This window comes from Miniopterus schreibersii, assembly GCF_964146895.1.
Source record: "Miniopterus schreibersii genome assembly, chromosome: 5".
NCBI lineage: Eukaryota > Metazoa > Chordata > Mammalia > Chiroptera > Miniopteridae > Miniopterus > Miniopterus schreibersii.
The window spans coordinates 744268-760930 of record NC_138106.1 but is presented as its reverse complement, the minus strand read 5'-3'; the positions used below and the strand labels follow the sequence as shown (position 1 = coordinate 760930).

General features: G+C 53.9%; 1 protein-coding gene across 1 annotated transcript; it reads left to right on the top strand.

Moving 5' to 3' along the window:
- Window positions 1–13781: 13781 nt before the first annotated feature.
- Window positions 13782–14567, top strand: KRTAP11-1 (keratin associated protein 11-1). Its single transcript, XM_081138967.1, has one exon. The coding sequence runs from the start codon at window positions 13812–13814 to the stop codon at window positions 14238–14240; it is 429 nt and encodes a 142-aa protein (XP_080995093.1). The 5' UTR covers window positions 13782–13811; the 3' UTR covers window positions 14241–14567.
- Window positions 14568–16663: the final 2096 nt, after the last annotated feature.

The following is a 16663-nucleotide window of genomic DNA, read 5'->3' as shown; positions in this document are numbered from 1 at the left end:
AATGGGTGGGGGGGATGGACCTGCAATCGAGGCACACGCCCCTGACCGGGAATCGAACCCAGAGCCCTCTGGAGCAAGGGCCAGCGCTCTAACCACTGAGCCAAACCGGCCCGGGCAGGGCTGTTTTTAACTTCTGACCCGTTCAATGAAAACTGCAGCGCCCGCACCTTATTGGATCGATCCGAAGCTTAAATGAGTCAAAACCGAGTGCTCAGCACAGAGCACGCTGACAAATATTGGCTGTTAAGTTGCAAGCGACGGTGACATCTACGTGGTCATTAGCTCCGTAATATAAACACAGCCCTGTCAGGTACAACAGTGTCCTCAGGGTTGCACCTCAAGTTTTCAAGTTAAAAAAACACATTAGAGAAGAGGTCGATTGTATTAATCAAATGAATGGCTTTGTTTTTCTAACCTGGATTCTCCTGAAAGAGCAGCCCGAGGCCAATTCCCTGGCTTCACGCTAGGCCGGTCGAAGGGCCGTTTCTCAGCGGCTTCTGGCAGCACCGAGGCCGCGCCCAGGTCCCTGGGCAGTGACCCCTCACCCCGCTCAGCTCCCCTTCCTCCCGCCCACGCCCCAGTCGCCCACCGGGGATGCCGGTAATAAAGTCTGCCCTTTGGAAACCTCCAGAGGTCAGAGACTTTAACCTGCTCCGCCTGCCCTGGGCCCCGGCGAAGGATCCCCGCTGCCGGGCGTTAGGATCCTGGAAGGTTTCCAGCCAGACCCCCTGCTGCTTAAATGTCAGCCCAGCAGCAGCAGCAGTGGCCTGAACCCTTCTGTGCAACGTGCATCCCACCAAACGCAAACGCCAGGGCGCTTCCTGCCCACGCGGCCGGCGAGAAGGCAGGAGACTGAGAACCGGGAGAAAATACCTGGCTCTCGCGTGCAAATAACACAACGGCCCTCTTTTCTGCCAAGTGTTTTTAAACTCCGTTGTTTTATCAGTGCTGATAAAATGAAATGATAGGCCTCCTTTCTGTTCACTTTAATTGCAAGTCACGTACCATGAGCCTGGTGTCTGCGTTTTGTTTTTACAGAGCACCCTTCTTAACTCCCCTTTCGCGTCAGGCACCCCCGGGGAGTCAGGACGTCTCTGAAACTCGAGAAAATAGCACCTATCTTCCCAAATTGCTTTCTGCTCACACAACTAATTCATATCAAGTGGAGGTATTTTCACATCTTCTGGGCAAGAAAACTTGGAATAATCTTTAATATTTATTTCCTGAATCCACAAAGGCGATAAACAGTTTAACTAGTCTGCTTGGCATCTCGGGCTCTCTGCGCCTTTCCCCCCTTCCTGGTGTCGGGGACCCTGTCCCGACCCTTGAGCTGGGAGGAGAAGTTGGGGAGGGAGGTGAGGGAAGGTTAGTGAAGGGGTGGGAACAGGGCATCTAAATGGACATATTCTCGCCCTGGCTCGCGTGGTAAGTGGTTAGAGCGTTGGCCCATGAACCGAAGGCTCGGGTTCGATTCCTGGTTAAGGGCACGGACCTGGGTGCAGGTTCAATCCCTGACCCCGGGTGGGGCACGTGCAGGAGGCAACCAGTTGATGTGTCTCTTTCACATGGATGTTTCCCTCCCTCCCTCCCTCCCTCCCTCCCTCCCCCTCTCTCTCTCTAAAAAAAAAAAAAAAAAAAAAATCAATGGAAAAAATATCCTCGAGTATTAAAATGAATGAATGAGTGAATGAATAATGGAGATGCCTCTAGGTAGTTAAGAATATGGGGTGTAAGCCTAAGTGATGTTGAGACTGGAGATGAAGCCGTGGCCATGACCCCTGTAGTTCAGCTGTGGGAGTAGATAGTGTCCGAGGGGCACCTACGGGTGGGGCCAAAGGAGGTTTCCCGTGGTGAGTACACGAAACAGAGTTTATTCTTGCCTTATTATTTATTCATCATTGTGTGATTTTCCGTACGAACAATGGTAAACCTGCTTTGGCCCCACCCGCATACAAAAGGTGTGGAAGGGGCCTGGAAGGCACGCGGGGGAGAAATGTAAGGGTCATGCAGAACCACGAGAAAGGGAAAGAGACGCGAGGCGCCCGGTTTGATGAAAGGGGAAAGAAAGTCCCAAGTGAGAAATTATGGGACGGAGCTGAGCGGGGAGGCCTGGGAGGGAGGTTCAAGGAAGATGCCGGGTTTTAGAACAAATTCTTCTCCAGAAATGACGAGCAGAGGACCTTGGGTTAAACCTGGCGCTAAGAACCGCGAGCCGACCTGGATAAGACGTTCGCGAGGTGGCTGATCTGCCTGAGGTGACTAGAGGAGCGACGGGCAGCCCCGCTCAGGAAGGGGAGGCTGGCGTTTTCTTTCTTAGACGCACTTGCTGAACCTGGAAGAGGTCACCGAGGCGCAGAGATGCTGCGCGGAAAGTTTGAAAACCACTGGTGGCTGCGGACAATAAAAGGAAAGGCCAGAACCTCCTGGGGGACAGGCAGGACGCCGCACTCCGGGCTGAGGACCCAGGTGACGTCCCTTTCAGCACATGCGCACACACATGTGCACACATGCACACACGTGCACACACACGCACACACACATGTGCACACACGGTGTGAAGCATTGACAGGTATCAAGGAACCGGAGCAACAACCCGGGCGAATTCAAATTGGAAAACAGATGCCCCTGAAAGTTTCTTCACGTCAGAGCCCCTGCAGGACTGTCTGAGGGGTGCCCCGGCCTTGCCCCACGGGTGCCTCACGTCTCCCTCCCCCTCCCTGTGGCTCTGCCCCCTCCCCCCTCAGTTCCTCCGTGCTGGGGGCCGAGAAGGTTACCCGCCCGTTGTGACCTTGGCTTCTGTTGACAAAGGTGCTCTGGGCATCTCACCTTCTCCCCAGAGAGCTTGTCAAAGCAGGATCCCGAACAAGACGGGTCCTTACAAACTGGCTGCTGGCTGCTAGGACGATACTGGTCCGGCCACCGCGTGGGGACCACGGGCGAGCCTCAGTTTGCTCTGGCTGTGGGCTGCCTTAGACCAGCCCGTCACGGTCTCCACCAGCATCTCCCAGGGACACGTCTCCTCCACTGTCATTAGAATTCCTTTGGACACGTCTGAAGACCCCCAAGTCTTATTTTCATGCCTGTCACCATGGCGACAGGTGACAGCCCAGTGAGCTTTCTTGGCCGTGGCGTGAGGATCCCGGGAGCCAATGCCCTTGCTTGCAGCTGGGACAGCGTGAGAGTGTGTGGGGACCTCGAGCCCCACCCAGGACCTCAGAGTACGGAACGGAGCTTAAGTATTCCCAGTCACATGGGCTCTGTATTTTGTTGATCGCCTGCTATAGACACGTAGCTAAATTTGTCATTCAGAACCTATGACAATTGCCCGGCCGGCGTGGCTCAGCAGTTGAGCGTCGACCTAGGATCCAGGAGGTCAGGGTTCGATTTCGGTCAGGGCACAGGCCCGGGTTGTGGGCTGATCCCCAGCTGGGGGCTGCAGGAGGCAGCCGGTCAGTGATGACTCTCTCATCATTGGAATTTCTGTCTCTCTCTCCCTTCCTCTCTCTCTAAAATCAAGAAAGATATATTTTTAAAAAATAAAAAGAATCTACAACAATTTTAAATAAATTAAATATTGGGGGAAAATCAGACCCTTCCAAAGAATCCAACCCTTGCAAAGCCGTAAGCAAACGAGGAAGGGCAACGGGGGACGTTGCTCGTGGCGCATCTGGAGGCCCCGGCGCCATCCCTCGCTGTGCGGTGGGTCCTGTGACTGTTCCCATTCCCACAGGAGGCTTAGGGAGGCCGATGCCTCGCTCAGGGTCTCACAGGTACTGAAGCCACATGACTGAGCTTTTTTTTTTTTTTTAAAAGACTTTTAAAACTGAATTTTAGAGCGAGGGGAAGGGAGAGAGGAACATCCATGAGAAAGAACGTCGACTGGCTGCTTCCTGCTGGGGACCGAGCGCTCAGCCCAGGCATGTGCCCTGGCTGGGAGTCGAACCCGCAACCTTTTGTTACTCGGGACAACCCTCAACCAACTGAGCCACGCCGTCCAGGGCCACAGCTGAGCTTTCATATGTCACCTTCACAGGAACTAGGAGAGACTTTAAACAGACAGTGGTTGTGGCTTGTCTTTCCTAATGACACAGGTCACCTGGATGACTGGGTTTCCTGTAACGAAAATCTGGCCAGGCTGCTGAGAAACTGGAATTTTAGTATTCCCCCAGAAGCCCCTTGGTCATCCCGTCTCGGCCATCCTTGCTTTAAATGTTTTTTAAAAAAAATAATTATAGATAATTATAGTGATTGCTTTACACCCCCCCCCCCTCCAATTTTTAAATTCTTTACCGATTGCTGCCTTCTAGTCCCACGATGCCTGTCACGGCCGAGACACGGACATTCGCCACCCACACTGGGCGCGTCGCTGCCTCGAAGGCGCTCTCTTAGTGGGAAGAGGGCAAATGCTAACCATGTTCATTATTATTGTGATATTTTCTGTGCCAAGACTGCCCGGGAGTCTTTTTGATATGGAAATCCACCAACTGATAATAGAAAAAATTGACCCTTTCCTGTGCAGCTGTACCTTACAGGTGAAATAAGTACAACACAGCTGAACAGAATTATTGGTTAGCGTCAAACACGTAACTGCACAAGCTGTGAAAAGTCACCCCCCAGAGCCGCCCCCACGGTGTCTGCAGGAAATTTAAAGTACAGCTCAGACTCCTCCCCACCCTTTGTACTAGTTAGAATTTAGTTTTTCAGGTTTAATGTCCTCTAGTCTAAGGACGAACCTAACAGGCTATCTCTTAATTTACTTACCCTTCAGACGTGGGAATAATTGCTCCGATTTTAGGAAGCGTAAGGTCAACCTGAGGTCGGGTGGGTGCCCGGAGACCAGCAGGACGTCTCGTCTGTAATTCTCTTGGCCGGATTCCAGCGGGAAACACTGTTAGGGACAGGCCCAGAGCCCCGCTGACTCCACGTCTCCCCCCCTTTGCCTCTCCCTGTTCTGACCTGTGAGGGACATTTCCGATTCCTAGAAATGCCCACTGTAGTTTAGGAAATTCCCTGGAACACGGTGCTCCTTGAATGTCTTTAGGAAGCTGGGGATATTCCCCTCTCCCTACTTTTAAGATGATCGGGATGGGAACTGTTTGTCTGGCTCAATAGCAGTTTGCTTTCCTGTCTTTTATGTGTGACTCACAGAGCCTTGTGCAAACCCTGACTCAGTTCTCGCAGCCACCCTGGAAGTCAGATCCCACAAACGCTGTTTTATAGGTGATCATGAAACAGGCCCCGGAGGTTTAACGAGCAGCCCGAGACCAGGCGGTGAGTCAGTGGGAAAGTCGGGGAACACTCTTGAACTTGTGAGATGCACCTTGAATTTGGTGCCATCAGAAGGGCGAGGAACTAATAAGTGAGCAGGATCAATGGAGAGCTGTTTTGCAACGAGCAATCATTGTTCTGATGAATTATTTAAATTGTGTCTTTGCTTAAATGAATCTGAAATTGCAGTATATATTTTTTCCTGGCAGCTCATTATGGCATATGATTTTTTGGGTAAATTGACCTTTGAATTTAGCATTTAAATTTATAGATAAGTGGGAGGTTGCAGGACTCCTCACAGGGTAATTTTGGGTGGCTTCTGATATGCGATGTAGATAATGAAAGGGGAAGATATTTAAAATATGCAGCAAAGAAAAGGCAGTGGGAGATGAAAAAGATAATGAAAACTGATACAGTGTAACATTTAGGTCTGCAACAGTGAGCAAGTAGGAAACTGGAAGCTCTTAGGCGCAGAGGTGCTTCAGTCAGTCGAACCTCTGCTACCCTTGAACTTGAGCGAATTCCAGTTGCTAACAGAGCTCGGAGAAGGGGGACTTGACTAGATAATCGTAGAAAGTGGCCTGTTAGTGAAACCTGTACCTCTGCCTGTTGCAGGGAAACGACTGTCATGGGGGAGGAAGACGGGCCTGGGGTCTGCACTTTGAGGGAGTCGGTCGCCAGGGGCCAGGCTCTGCTCCTCAGCTCAGCCCCCCAGGCCTTTCGATTTTGCGAGTTTCCCGGGGGGTTAGCAGGAGGTGGGGGACCGAGTGAAGTCAGCCACACTTAGTCTGCTGGGTAACTAGAGGGGACGTTTAATTCACACTGAGATCAGGTTGACTTATTTGTGCTGGATACTCAGTGCATTTTATTTCCAGTTGGGTAGGCCAATTGGAAACCCCAGTTAATGTAAGAATTCCACTTGAAGAGTCCAGTTCAAGAGTCGGATGGTCTGAATGTCATGCTCATTTAGTCCGAAAAAGACGTGTTTGCCTCATGGACAGTGAGAGCATCAGCTTGGCTGATCCGATGCCCTGGGGCCTCTGCACTTCTGCAAAGATTGTGTTACCTTTTTTACAGCTGTGTAGTACTCCATGTGTGAATGTCCCACAGCTTTCTTATCCACTCACCTACTGACGGGCACTTGATCTTAGCTATCTTAAATAATGCTACGAACATAGGGGTGCATAGATTCTTTCGATTTAGTGTTTTGGGTTTCTTTGGATAAGTTCCCAGAAGTGGAATTGCTGGGTCATAAGGCGGTGCTGGTTTTAATTTTCTTAGGTAACTCCGTACTGCTTTCCACAGCGGCTAGGGTCTGGGTGGGGTGGGGTGGAGGGACTGAGCAAAAAGAAGAAAAAAGGGAAAAAACTCATGGACACGGATAACAGTGTGGTGATTGCTGGGGGGGGGCAGGGGAAGCGGGGGAGGCGGAGGAGGGTACAGGGGAGATAAATGGTGATGGAGGGAGACGACGTGGGGTGGTCAACACACAACGCAGCGCACAGATGGTGTTTTGTGGAACTGTGCACCTGAAACCTGTATAATTTTGTTAACCAGGTCACCCCAATCAATTCAATAAAAAGGGGGGGAAAGATTGCGTTACCTTTAGCTCATTTCCACGGCTGGGCTGCAGGTTCTCTCATGATAATTATCATCTCACCTGAGTGTTGTCTGGAAAAGAACAATTTAGAAGCCGTCTCTTCAAAAGGTGATTATTTCTGAATCTGTCCACATATCTTCTCTCTTTAGTTTTAGATGGATTTTTTAATTAACTTCTGTTACTAGCCCATCTTCTAAATCTGAGCTCCAGAATCTGGGACTTCACTAAATTTGCAACCCCTTCTTAAACTACATACCATGAATAATTTAATCCCTCATATTACAAATGAATCATTCCCTTTAGCTCTTTCTAGTTATATTGTATTTTAGATTTTTTTCTCCTGGGCTTTTCCCCATCACATTTGCTCTGTTTGTACCTAGAATGGTAACTAAGTCAGAAAACTTCAGAACCAAACTCATTTTTACTGTGGAGCTCAGAGGGTTTCTGGGCAGAGAGAGAAACGTTAGCGGCTGTGCTGATGTCCAGAGGGGACAGGACACTGACGGTAAGGGATGGAGAGAGAGATGAAATCGGCTGTCCAGCCCCGTTGGCTCTTTTCCTGACCAGCCACTCTGTCAACCTTTAGTTCCTTTGTTATTTAGTAAAAGCAACTGGCTTTAGATCAGTTCACTTCCTAGTTCAATGTCCTGGACAACTGTGGTCTGAGAAGACCAGCCCTTCACCTTGAGCCGTGACCTTGACCTTGGTTGCCTGCAGGGAAAGACACACTGTCTGAACACATGAGATGTTTGTGCTCGATTTCACCCTCACGCGGAGCAATGGGAGTTCAGTGCCAGAGGAGACGTCCCGAGGAAACCCCCCTTAGCGTATGAAATCCATGCAGACAGCGGGAGGCAGTGAGCGGCTGGAACCACCCACTCTTCTCAGTGTTACTACTGGTATCAGATGCTCTTCCGGGATTAATTCCCGTCATAATCTCCAACCCACAACAAATTGCAAAAGCAATTCCATCTGAATGCAAGCTGACCCTCTGGACTGGCAGAGGGCCCGTCGCTTTCAGTGACTTGGGCTCCCACCCGCCCCACCTCCGCGTCGGCTGCAGGAAGCCCTGGGCGCACCCGTCGTCCGCAGCCTCAGGAGGCCGACAGTGTTCGGTGAGAAATAAAACCAGAAGAAAGCGTTGCTGTGCCTCGATCTGAGTTCCCCTGAAAGCAGAGTTGGAGACAGTGCTTTTGGGATTTTTCTTCTGGGGAATGAAGTGCCTGGGAGGGAAACGGGAGGAGAAAGAGCCCCACAAGGAAGCGTTACCAAGGCGGCCACCATGGCCAGCAACCTGGGCGATGCCGCCGGACCTTCTGACATCCTTTCAGAACCGTGGACCGAAGGATGGAGGCGGAGACACTTGTCCACTGCTTTTATTCCCGTTGCTCACCCATGGCCCCACCTTCGGGTGCACACAGTGTGCCAAGGACGTGAGCACAGACGCCCCTTCATCGGCATCAGAGAGAACCCTGCACAAGAAGCGAGGGGTGGGTGAGGGGCCCCACAGCGAAGGACGGGCGTCTGGCTGCACCTCCGCGACGCTGGCGGCAGCCTCTGCAAAGCAAACCCCGTGAGAACCGGGAACGTCCGAGGCGCCTGGCACGGGTGCTCCCTCCCTGGCGCTCGGCTTCTCATCACTCGCACGAGAGACCTGGACTGGGGCACCGAGAGCCAGTTCTGACGGTGGGAGATGGCGCCGGCCCAACGCTCACTCCTGTCTCTGGTCGGCACGGCAGATCGGCCCAGGAAGGCTCGTGCTGGAAGGGCCCAGGCCCAGGCCAGCCAGGGGATGCTGAGACGAGGCTGCCTCCTCCCTCGCCCTCAGCATCACCCTGCCGGGACCCAGTGGGCAGCGTTGTTCTGCACCTGGGAGGAAAATACGGCTCGAGTGCCCCGCAGCCTCCACTCTCGGGCACTGGACGCAAACATCACTCAGGTCTGGTCACAAGTGGGTTCACCTCTTTAAAAAAATTAAAAAATTTTTCAATTGCAGTTGACATTCAATATTATATTAGCTTCAGGTGTTCCGACCGCATAGTGGTTAGATAATCATATACTTACAAAGTGGCCCCCACCACACGCAGCTGTTACAATGTTACTCACTGAACTCCCTGGCTGTGCTTCAGCCCCTTGGCTACTCTGTAACCACCGGGGCTATTCTGTAACCACTGGGGCTATTCTGTAACCACCGGGGCTACTCTGTAACCACCGGGGCTATTCTGTAACCACCGGGGCTATTCTGTAACCACCAGCGCCTGCTTCTCAGTCCCTTCGCCTCTTTCACCGGGTCCCCCCAACCCCTTCCCACCTGGCAGCCGTCAAAATGTTCTCTGTGTCCGCGAGGCTGTTCCTGGGTTTGAAAGGCTGCAGCTGAATCTCACGCCCACTGCACGTGGCTTTTCCTGCCCGAGAGGCTGCTGTGGCCAGAACACCTGGGATCTCACCCACCTCTGCTGACAGAGCCCTGGCTTTGATCCCCGGGGGGGGGGGGGGGGACGGACAGGAAAAACCACATGAATTTGAAAACGGGTATTGAGAGAAAGGAATGGTGGTTCAGTTTGGGGTTTCCTAGCCTGGACCCTCTCCTCATGTCCGTTTCTATACAAGTCCTGTGGCTACTTTCCGAGTCCGCAGAGCAGCAGCTGTATTGCGGTCTCCACTCGCTTCCCCCGTCTCCGCTCTCTGCCCCACGGTTCCCTCCAGCCCCGAAGACGCAAACCTTCCCAGGACCGATGGTTTTTGAAAAGAGTCTGGAAAATGAGTTTCAGTGCAGTTTTGTGGCGCAAGTCCCTCAGCCTTGGGCGCTTTATAATGTCCTTAAAATCTTGGCTCCATGCGTCTTCCTTTCCCCTCCCCTCCGCTCCCCCAGGCGCCTTATCATTAGCACCCTCGCTCCCAAGCGCCTAGGGCCCCTCCTTTGCCTCTATAACGTGCTTCCTAAGCCCATTTCTTCTAGAAATTGCTTCTTCCACCTCTGTAATTTTACCAAATAAGTGCTCTCTTGTAAAAAAAATTTTTTTTGCTCCCTTTTTATATTTCTTAAGAGATAAGAAGTAGCTTCGCTTTGAGAGTGGAAGGATCGGAGGAAGTGCAGGCTGAGAAAACCCCGTGATCCTCACCCGAGGATGCTTTTTCTGTTGATTTTTCAGAGAGAGTGGAAGAGGGGGAGGGCGAGAGGGAAACGTCGCTGTGAGAGAGACACAGATTGGTGGCCTCCCCCATGCACCCGCCTGGGGCCGGGCACCAAGCCTGTGACTGATGTGTGTGCCCTTGACCAGGAATCAAACCCGTGACCCTTCCGTCCACCGGTCGATGCTTTAACCACTGAGCACAACTGGCCAGGGCTTGTTTTACATTTTTAAATTTTAACTAGCGTCGGTCGGCCTTATCCCCAGTGCGGTGATGAAGAGTATCCCACCTGCGTGTCACACGTCCTGCCTCCCACACACGCTTGATTCATTTTTTTCTCAGACACTTGGCTTGTGTGGTGTCTGTGACTCCCGGCCGAGTGAGAGAATCGCCCATTTCCAGGCCACGATAATTGCCGTGCGAGGTGTCCATGGCTCTGTGCAGGCGAGAGCACATCGCCCGTCCAGGGTAACGATCATGGGAGCCGTTCCCGAATCCCCCCCAGTCCGCCCTCCTCACGCCCCCGCCCTGGCTTCGTGCTCGGTGGACGCGAGAACGGTCCTCGAGAGCTGTCACTGAGCCGCGTCCCACGCGGCGGCGCAGGCCCAGCTGCTGGCCGTCGGTGGCTCCGTGACGTTCCAACAAAGGGCTGAGTTATTGGTTTCACTGAACAGCGCCGTGGGGTGAGAGTGGTGGCGAGATTCTTCAGCCTCCGGGGTTGGCTGGGGATCCACACGCTGGGTCTACACGGTGCCTCTGAAAATCGAACGCACAGGAACGCCGAGGGGCGTCCTAACCCCGCGTGGGATGGAGGGAGACCCAGCCAGCCGTTCCCCAGGAGCCTGCACTCTGCGGCGCCCGGAAGGCCGTCTGCGGGTCCAATTCCTTCGAGAACTGTGGGCTCGGCTTCCTCTGCGACCAGAACAGGCCGAAAGCTCATCTCCGAGGGAGGCCAGGGGTTGCGAAACCTGCTTCTTCAGAAAGCTCTTGCCCCCCAGACCCGAAAAACGAATTCACATCTCTGCTGTTCTCCACAGTTAGTTGCATGCGTCACCATTATAAATAACTGTAATTTCAAGCGGTGGCTCCCGCTTTGTACTGAGTGACCGTACATTGTATTCTAGTGAAATAACGCTTTCCGAAGGTATAGAGGATGAAAAGTCATGAAGTGTAAGGATGGCCACGCTTGGAACTTAATACTTTAAAGTTCTATTTATTTCTGTTGTTGCTAATTGGTTGATGGAAGTGAAGAGAAATACGGACCATATCCTGTTATTGACGAAACACCGATTGATTGATTTTAAAAAATAAACCTTTGCTCTAACTTTAACAAAGTCCTCTCATCGTGTTTAAATCTCCCCAACCGCTGCTTGAAGCTCAGGCTCTGTTTTATTTGACTCTCAACTTGGCCAAATAAAAACTGTGACCTTGGGGAGCCCCTTGACCTCCGTGAACCTCAGCTGCTTCACGGGACGCGGAACCTGCTCCGCTGACGGGAAGCTCTGGGGCGCGGCGCTGAGTGCGAGGCCGCCAGCTCCAGGTCCCGAAGACAGTCCGTGCTCAGAAAACACTCTCGTCCTTTTTGCCTGAAGTTGATGGAAGATTTTTCTAGGACCCTTGTTTTTTGTAATTTTTTTATATGTTTTCGTTGATTTTAGAAAGAGAGGGAGAGGGAGGGAGAGAGAGACACTGATGAGAGAGGGACATCGATGGGCTCCCTCCTGCACGGCCCCTGCTGGGGGTCGAGCCGGCGACCCGGGCACGTGCCCCGACCTGGAACCGCACCGGGATCTCCTGGTGCTTGGTCCTCTGGGCCACACCAGCCGGGGCTTATTTGTAATTTTTAACACTCAGTGGAAAAGACGGATGATGGCCGAGCAATGATCTACGAGACCCTGTGATCCCGGGAACGTGGACATCGGAAATGAAAACTTCTGTGTCACTTGACTGCTGACTTCACTTCTCCTGGGCCCCTGATTAATTTACGAGGTTATAGTCGTTTTCCACAGCGGCCCACGAATCTGTGGCTGGTAGAAGCCTGAGAACGACTCATCCAGCCCCCGTGGCCAGGAACCCCGCCCTTCAGACACCCCGGGGCCCTCCCCACGGTGGGGAGAGCATGTCGCAACATCGAGGAAAGTGGTCATCTCGTGAATCTGCCCTGCACCCAAGAGCACCACAGGTCCCGAGGGAGAGCCTGGGAATTATGACACAGCTCAGGGCGCAGCGTCGGCCTGGTCGGGTGCTATTAGCCTCCGATTAGAGACTCGGGAGCTCTAAGTGGCTTCCGTGGAATGAAGGGAGATGAGTGGGGTGAGTGGGGCCTTTGCACAGGGACTTCTGACGAGTTCTGTTTGAAATGGGGTCACCTGGAACCCTCAAATGTATGGAAATCCACTCCTGCCCCCTCCCACGCCCACGAAAGCCAGCTGACGGAATGAGTCAGACCTCGGAGTGGTTTTGATGTGAAAATATCACCGGCCACGTAGCAATCGTGGCGACGTGACTTATTTTCCGGAGTTGAGATGCTTGTGTGCAGGTGGCCAAAAGGCATTAGTCGAAACTGACTAGATTGTAGTGAGATGAAAATCCAGGAGAATGACATCTTTGTCTGTGTCCCCAAGAACGAAACAGTAATTAAATGTTACCCCACCCGCCGTTCACCTGCCTCCCTCCCCTCCCCCCTCCCTGCGGGAGACACGACCTTCAGGAGTCTTGGATTTGTCCATGACAGAAGCACATCCTCTCCGTAAGTATCTGCGTGAAAACATCTTTTGAATATATGTGGCACCTATGGAGGAAGAGACTGTAACCTTTTAAATTAACATAATAATTATTAAAATACTATCTGATCCCTGGCCCCGGCCGGGGTGCGTGCAGGAGGTGGCAGCCGACTGATGTGTCCCCCTCACGTAGAGGCTTCTCCCTCCCTCCCTCCTTTCCACTGTCTCTAAAAAAAATCAGTGGAAAAAACATCCCTGGGGAAGATTAACAGCAACAAAGATACTGACTGAGGCTGTTCCGCCGGCACATGAATGGGTTTGATGAGTCACTCTACCCCATTCGATTACGACTTTCAGGAGTCAAGCCGGTCGGCCTTGCTTAGGAAGGGACGTGGCCACCGACCCAGCCGTCCCCCGTCGCTCCTGCTCGGCTCCGGTGCCTGGGCCCCGGCCCTCGGGCCTCCCCGTGGGCTCCGTGCTCTGCCCCTGGGTTAGTTTCCTGAGCAGCTCGTGTCTTTTTTCCGGACAGGTGATGTCATGGTCGTCTCGAAGCACATTTAGGGAGGCTGTTTGTCCCTTAGAAGCCCGTTAGCTACGACAGACTGACCGAGTCATGCTTAAGACATAATACAGGCATCAACCAGCCACACCGTGGGGTCTGTAATCAGCGCTGGTCGGAGAGGAGAGTGTGACCGGACGAGGGGGGTGTTTTCGGTGTCACCGTCGGATGGACGCTCCCTGCAGCCCAGCGAGACGCACCAGGGTGACGTGTGGGCCGGGCGACCGGTGACTTTGAAGCTGCCCACCCGCCTCCTCAGTCCCAGGCCCAAGGTCGGCACAGAAGCCTTATAACCTAGTTACCAAACCACTAAACCTGCTTTACGAGCACGGAGGCTTCTCGGAGCCAATTAACCGGGAGATTCACAGATGTTCTGAGGGAAGCTGGTCTGAGCCAGAGAGGCCCGGAGGAGCCGGCGGGAGCCCCGCCCGCCAGCGAGGCCTATAAGACGGGCTGGGGAGCCGGGAGGGCCACTCACCCCCGAGCCAGCTCAGCAGGCCGCGCCCGCTCTCCATCCTCCGTCCGCACCATGTCCCACCACTGCTCTCCCAGGAACCGCTCGGCCAGGCCGGCGGCCGGAGCCTGCCCCGTCCCTGGGGTCCCTGTGGTCCCGGTGACCGCGGGCACCACGCACGATGCCGACTGCCTGAGCGGCATCTGCCTGCCCAGCTCCTTCCAGACCGGCTCCTGGCTGCTGGACCACTGCGGGCAGGAGCCCAGCTGCGAGCCCCCTGCCTGCCAGCCGATGTCTCGCGTCCCCAGCCCGGGACGGGTGGCCTGTTCTCGACAGACCGCCTGTGTCTCCAGCCCCTGCTCGGCGGCCTGCAGCCGGCCGCTCACCTTCGTGTCCAGTAGCTGCAAGCCCCAGGGCGGCACCCCCGCTGCGTGCCAGCCGGGTGGTGGTGCCCCCAGGACGTACAAGCGGCCCTGCGTGTCCAGCTGCCGAAGAACTTGCTGAGCTGTGGGAGCCGTGAGCAGATGAGACCCCGCGACCTGCCAGCTGCCCCCAGGACCTCCTCGCACACTGCCCGCCATGGAAACCCTTCATCGCTGCCCCTTGCCGACTCCCTGTGCTGGCTGCTAAGCGGCCCTTGGCGACCTGATTTTCCCGGCCAGCACCAAGCTTCCTTTAAGTGTGGATCCCGGCGGCGTCCACCCCTCTGGGTGCTTCCAGAGCCTCCCCGGCCACGCCCGGTGTCCGGGGGTCCCGACAGGTTCCACTCGCTGCTGTGTCTCCCGGCTTCTGACTTTTGCTTCTGGGAAAGGAGCGTGTCTCGCTCTGTGTCTTTCAATAAACCTGCCTTGCTCAGCATCGCAAACATGTCTCGGCTGAGTTCTTTGTCTGTGAGGTTTTTGCCCTTGTCAGTCGTCCTCGGTGACCAGGCCTGAGGTTCTCTCCCGAGACGGGAGGCGGGTCCGGCGCTGGGCCCGGCGACAGCCAGGGGCCGTCTCGCCCTGACCTGGTCGGCAGGCGTTTGCACAGTAGGGAGGTAGAGGGACCTGTCCCCTGTGCTCCCTCCATGTGTCAGTTCCCTGTAGGAAAAAGACAAATGACCTGGGGACGCAGGTGGTGCGGGGAGAGCGCAGGGAGGCCGCAGCGGGGGCCGGTGGGGGGTCCGAGGCCTTCATCCGAGGACCAGGGTGGAAGCCTGTGGGAAGGTCTGCCCGTGACCAGGCGGATGGCTGGTGATGCAACAACTTAAAATTGAAATTTAGACATTGAGAAGGCCCTTGGCCATTGCCTGTGGGGCGTTATATTCAGCTCAGTACAAAACCATCCCCTCCCCTCCCTCCCTCCCTCCCACGGACACTAAGCGCCTCCAGGCCCGGCTCTGTCGGGCTGCTGGCTACATGGTGTAAACAAAACACCATGGTTTCCGCCTCGTGAATCTCATCGCTCCGTCGCGTGGAGCGAGCTCTCGGGACCTTGTGTACCTTCCCCTCGGGTTCCACGCGCCCGCGTTTCCCTCCCTGCGGGGCCTGCGAGTGCTCGGCCCAGGTGCTGTGTCAGAGAATTTCCAGAAAACGGTCGGTTTCTCCCTCCCTCCTATCTGTCTTTCATTGTTGTCTAGGGGTAGACTTTATTTCCCCCACCCCAGCGAGGTTAAAAAAATTATAAAATAGAACTAAATCAGGCATTATAGTACCAATAACACGGACCAGTTCCCGCCTTTTTCTCCTACGGCGCTTGTCTGTAACACGGCTATGAAAACAGCTGAGACTGGAACTAGCTTCCGGAATATCTGACCTGAGGCCCGGGGACAGGGCGAGAGGGGCTCTGCCAGCTGGCCGTGGCCTCGGTGGATACCTGCTCGGGCTCGCGACGGGCTCTCAGGGATGTAAAAGTGCCCCCGGCCTGGAGGGCTCTGGGTGGGTTTTTGTGACTGTGCCACCTCCTACCTCATGATCCATCGCTCGTCCCTGTCACCTCAGGACACCTTCCCTGCAGTCGCCCCCCCTTATTCTCAGGGATACATTCCAGGACCCCCAGTGGATGCCTGAGGCCGTGGACGGTACTGAACCCTGTCTGTGCTGTTTGTTCCCACACATACGTGCCTCTGACAGAGTTTAATTAGGCCCAGTAAGAGATTAACAGCAGTAACTGCTAATAAAACAGAACAATTATGGCAATAAAATAGGGTGACTTGAGCACAAGCACCGTGATGACAGGACAGTGGATCTGACGACAGCCAGTTACCGAGGGACCAACGGGCAGGGCGGGTGCGCAGCCTGGAGACTCGGACAAAGGATGGGCCACGTCCCGGGGGGACGGAGCCGGCCGTGCGAGGTCTCCTCTCACCTCTCAGACCACGTGCGGTTTGAAACTTATGAATGTTTATGTCTGGACTTTTCTATTTCATATTTTTGGGCCAGGTTGTCTGTGGGTAACTGGAACCATGGAAGGTGAAGCTGGATAAGGGGGACGACCGTCCCTGCACCGTCCTCGGCTGGGTCCCGTTCTCCCTTCTGCCAGCTGGGGTCTCTCGTAATCATGCTTTAGGACAGGTGTGTCCATTTGGCACAAGAATCTGGGGCGTACTTATACGACAATGGTGTTGTTTATCTGAAACTAAGATGTGACGGGTCCTGCATTTTATCTGTAAAATTCTTGTTTGATGTGATATTAATTTTGGAGTCCAGAGGCGTCCTGAGGGCAAACGTTTGAGCAGCTCAGGTCCAGTGAATTCAGCATGAGCTGTTTCCTCTCCCCTTTCAGGCGTTTATTGTTACTCTGTATCCTGACGGCAAGAGAAACACACCTTCAGGTGTTCGTCTGCCCATCACCTCTCTGCCAGTCATCTATCATCTACTATGTATCATCTACCTATCATCTATCTCTCTCTATCTTATCTATCATCTATCTATATCTATCTATATCTA

Excerpts from the sequence above, each read along its gene's own strand:
- KRTAP11-1 (XM_081138967.1), top strand. The coding sequence starts at position 13,812 with ATGTCCCACCACTGCTCTCCCAGGAACCGCTCGGCCAGGCCGGCGGCC.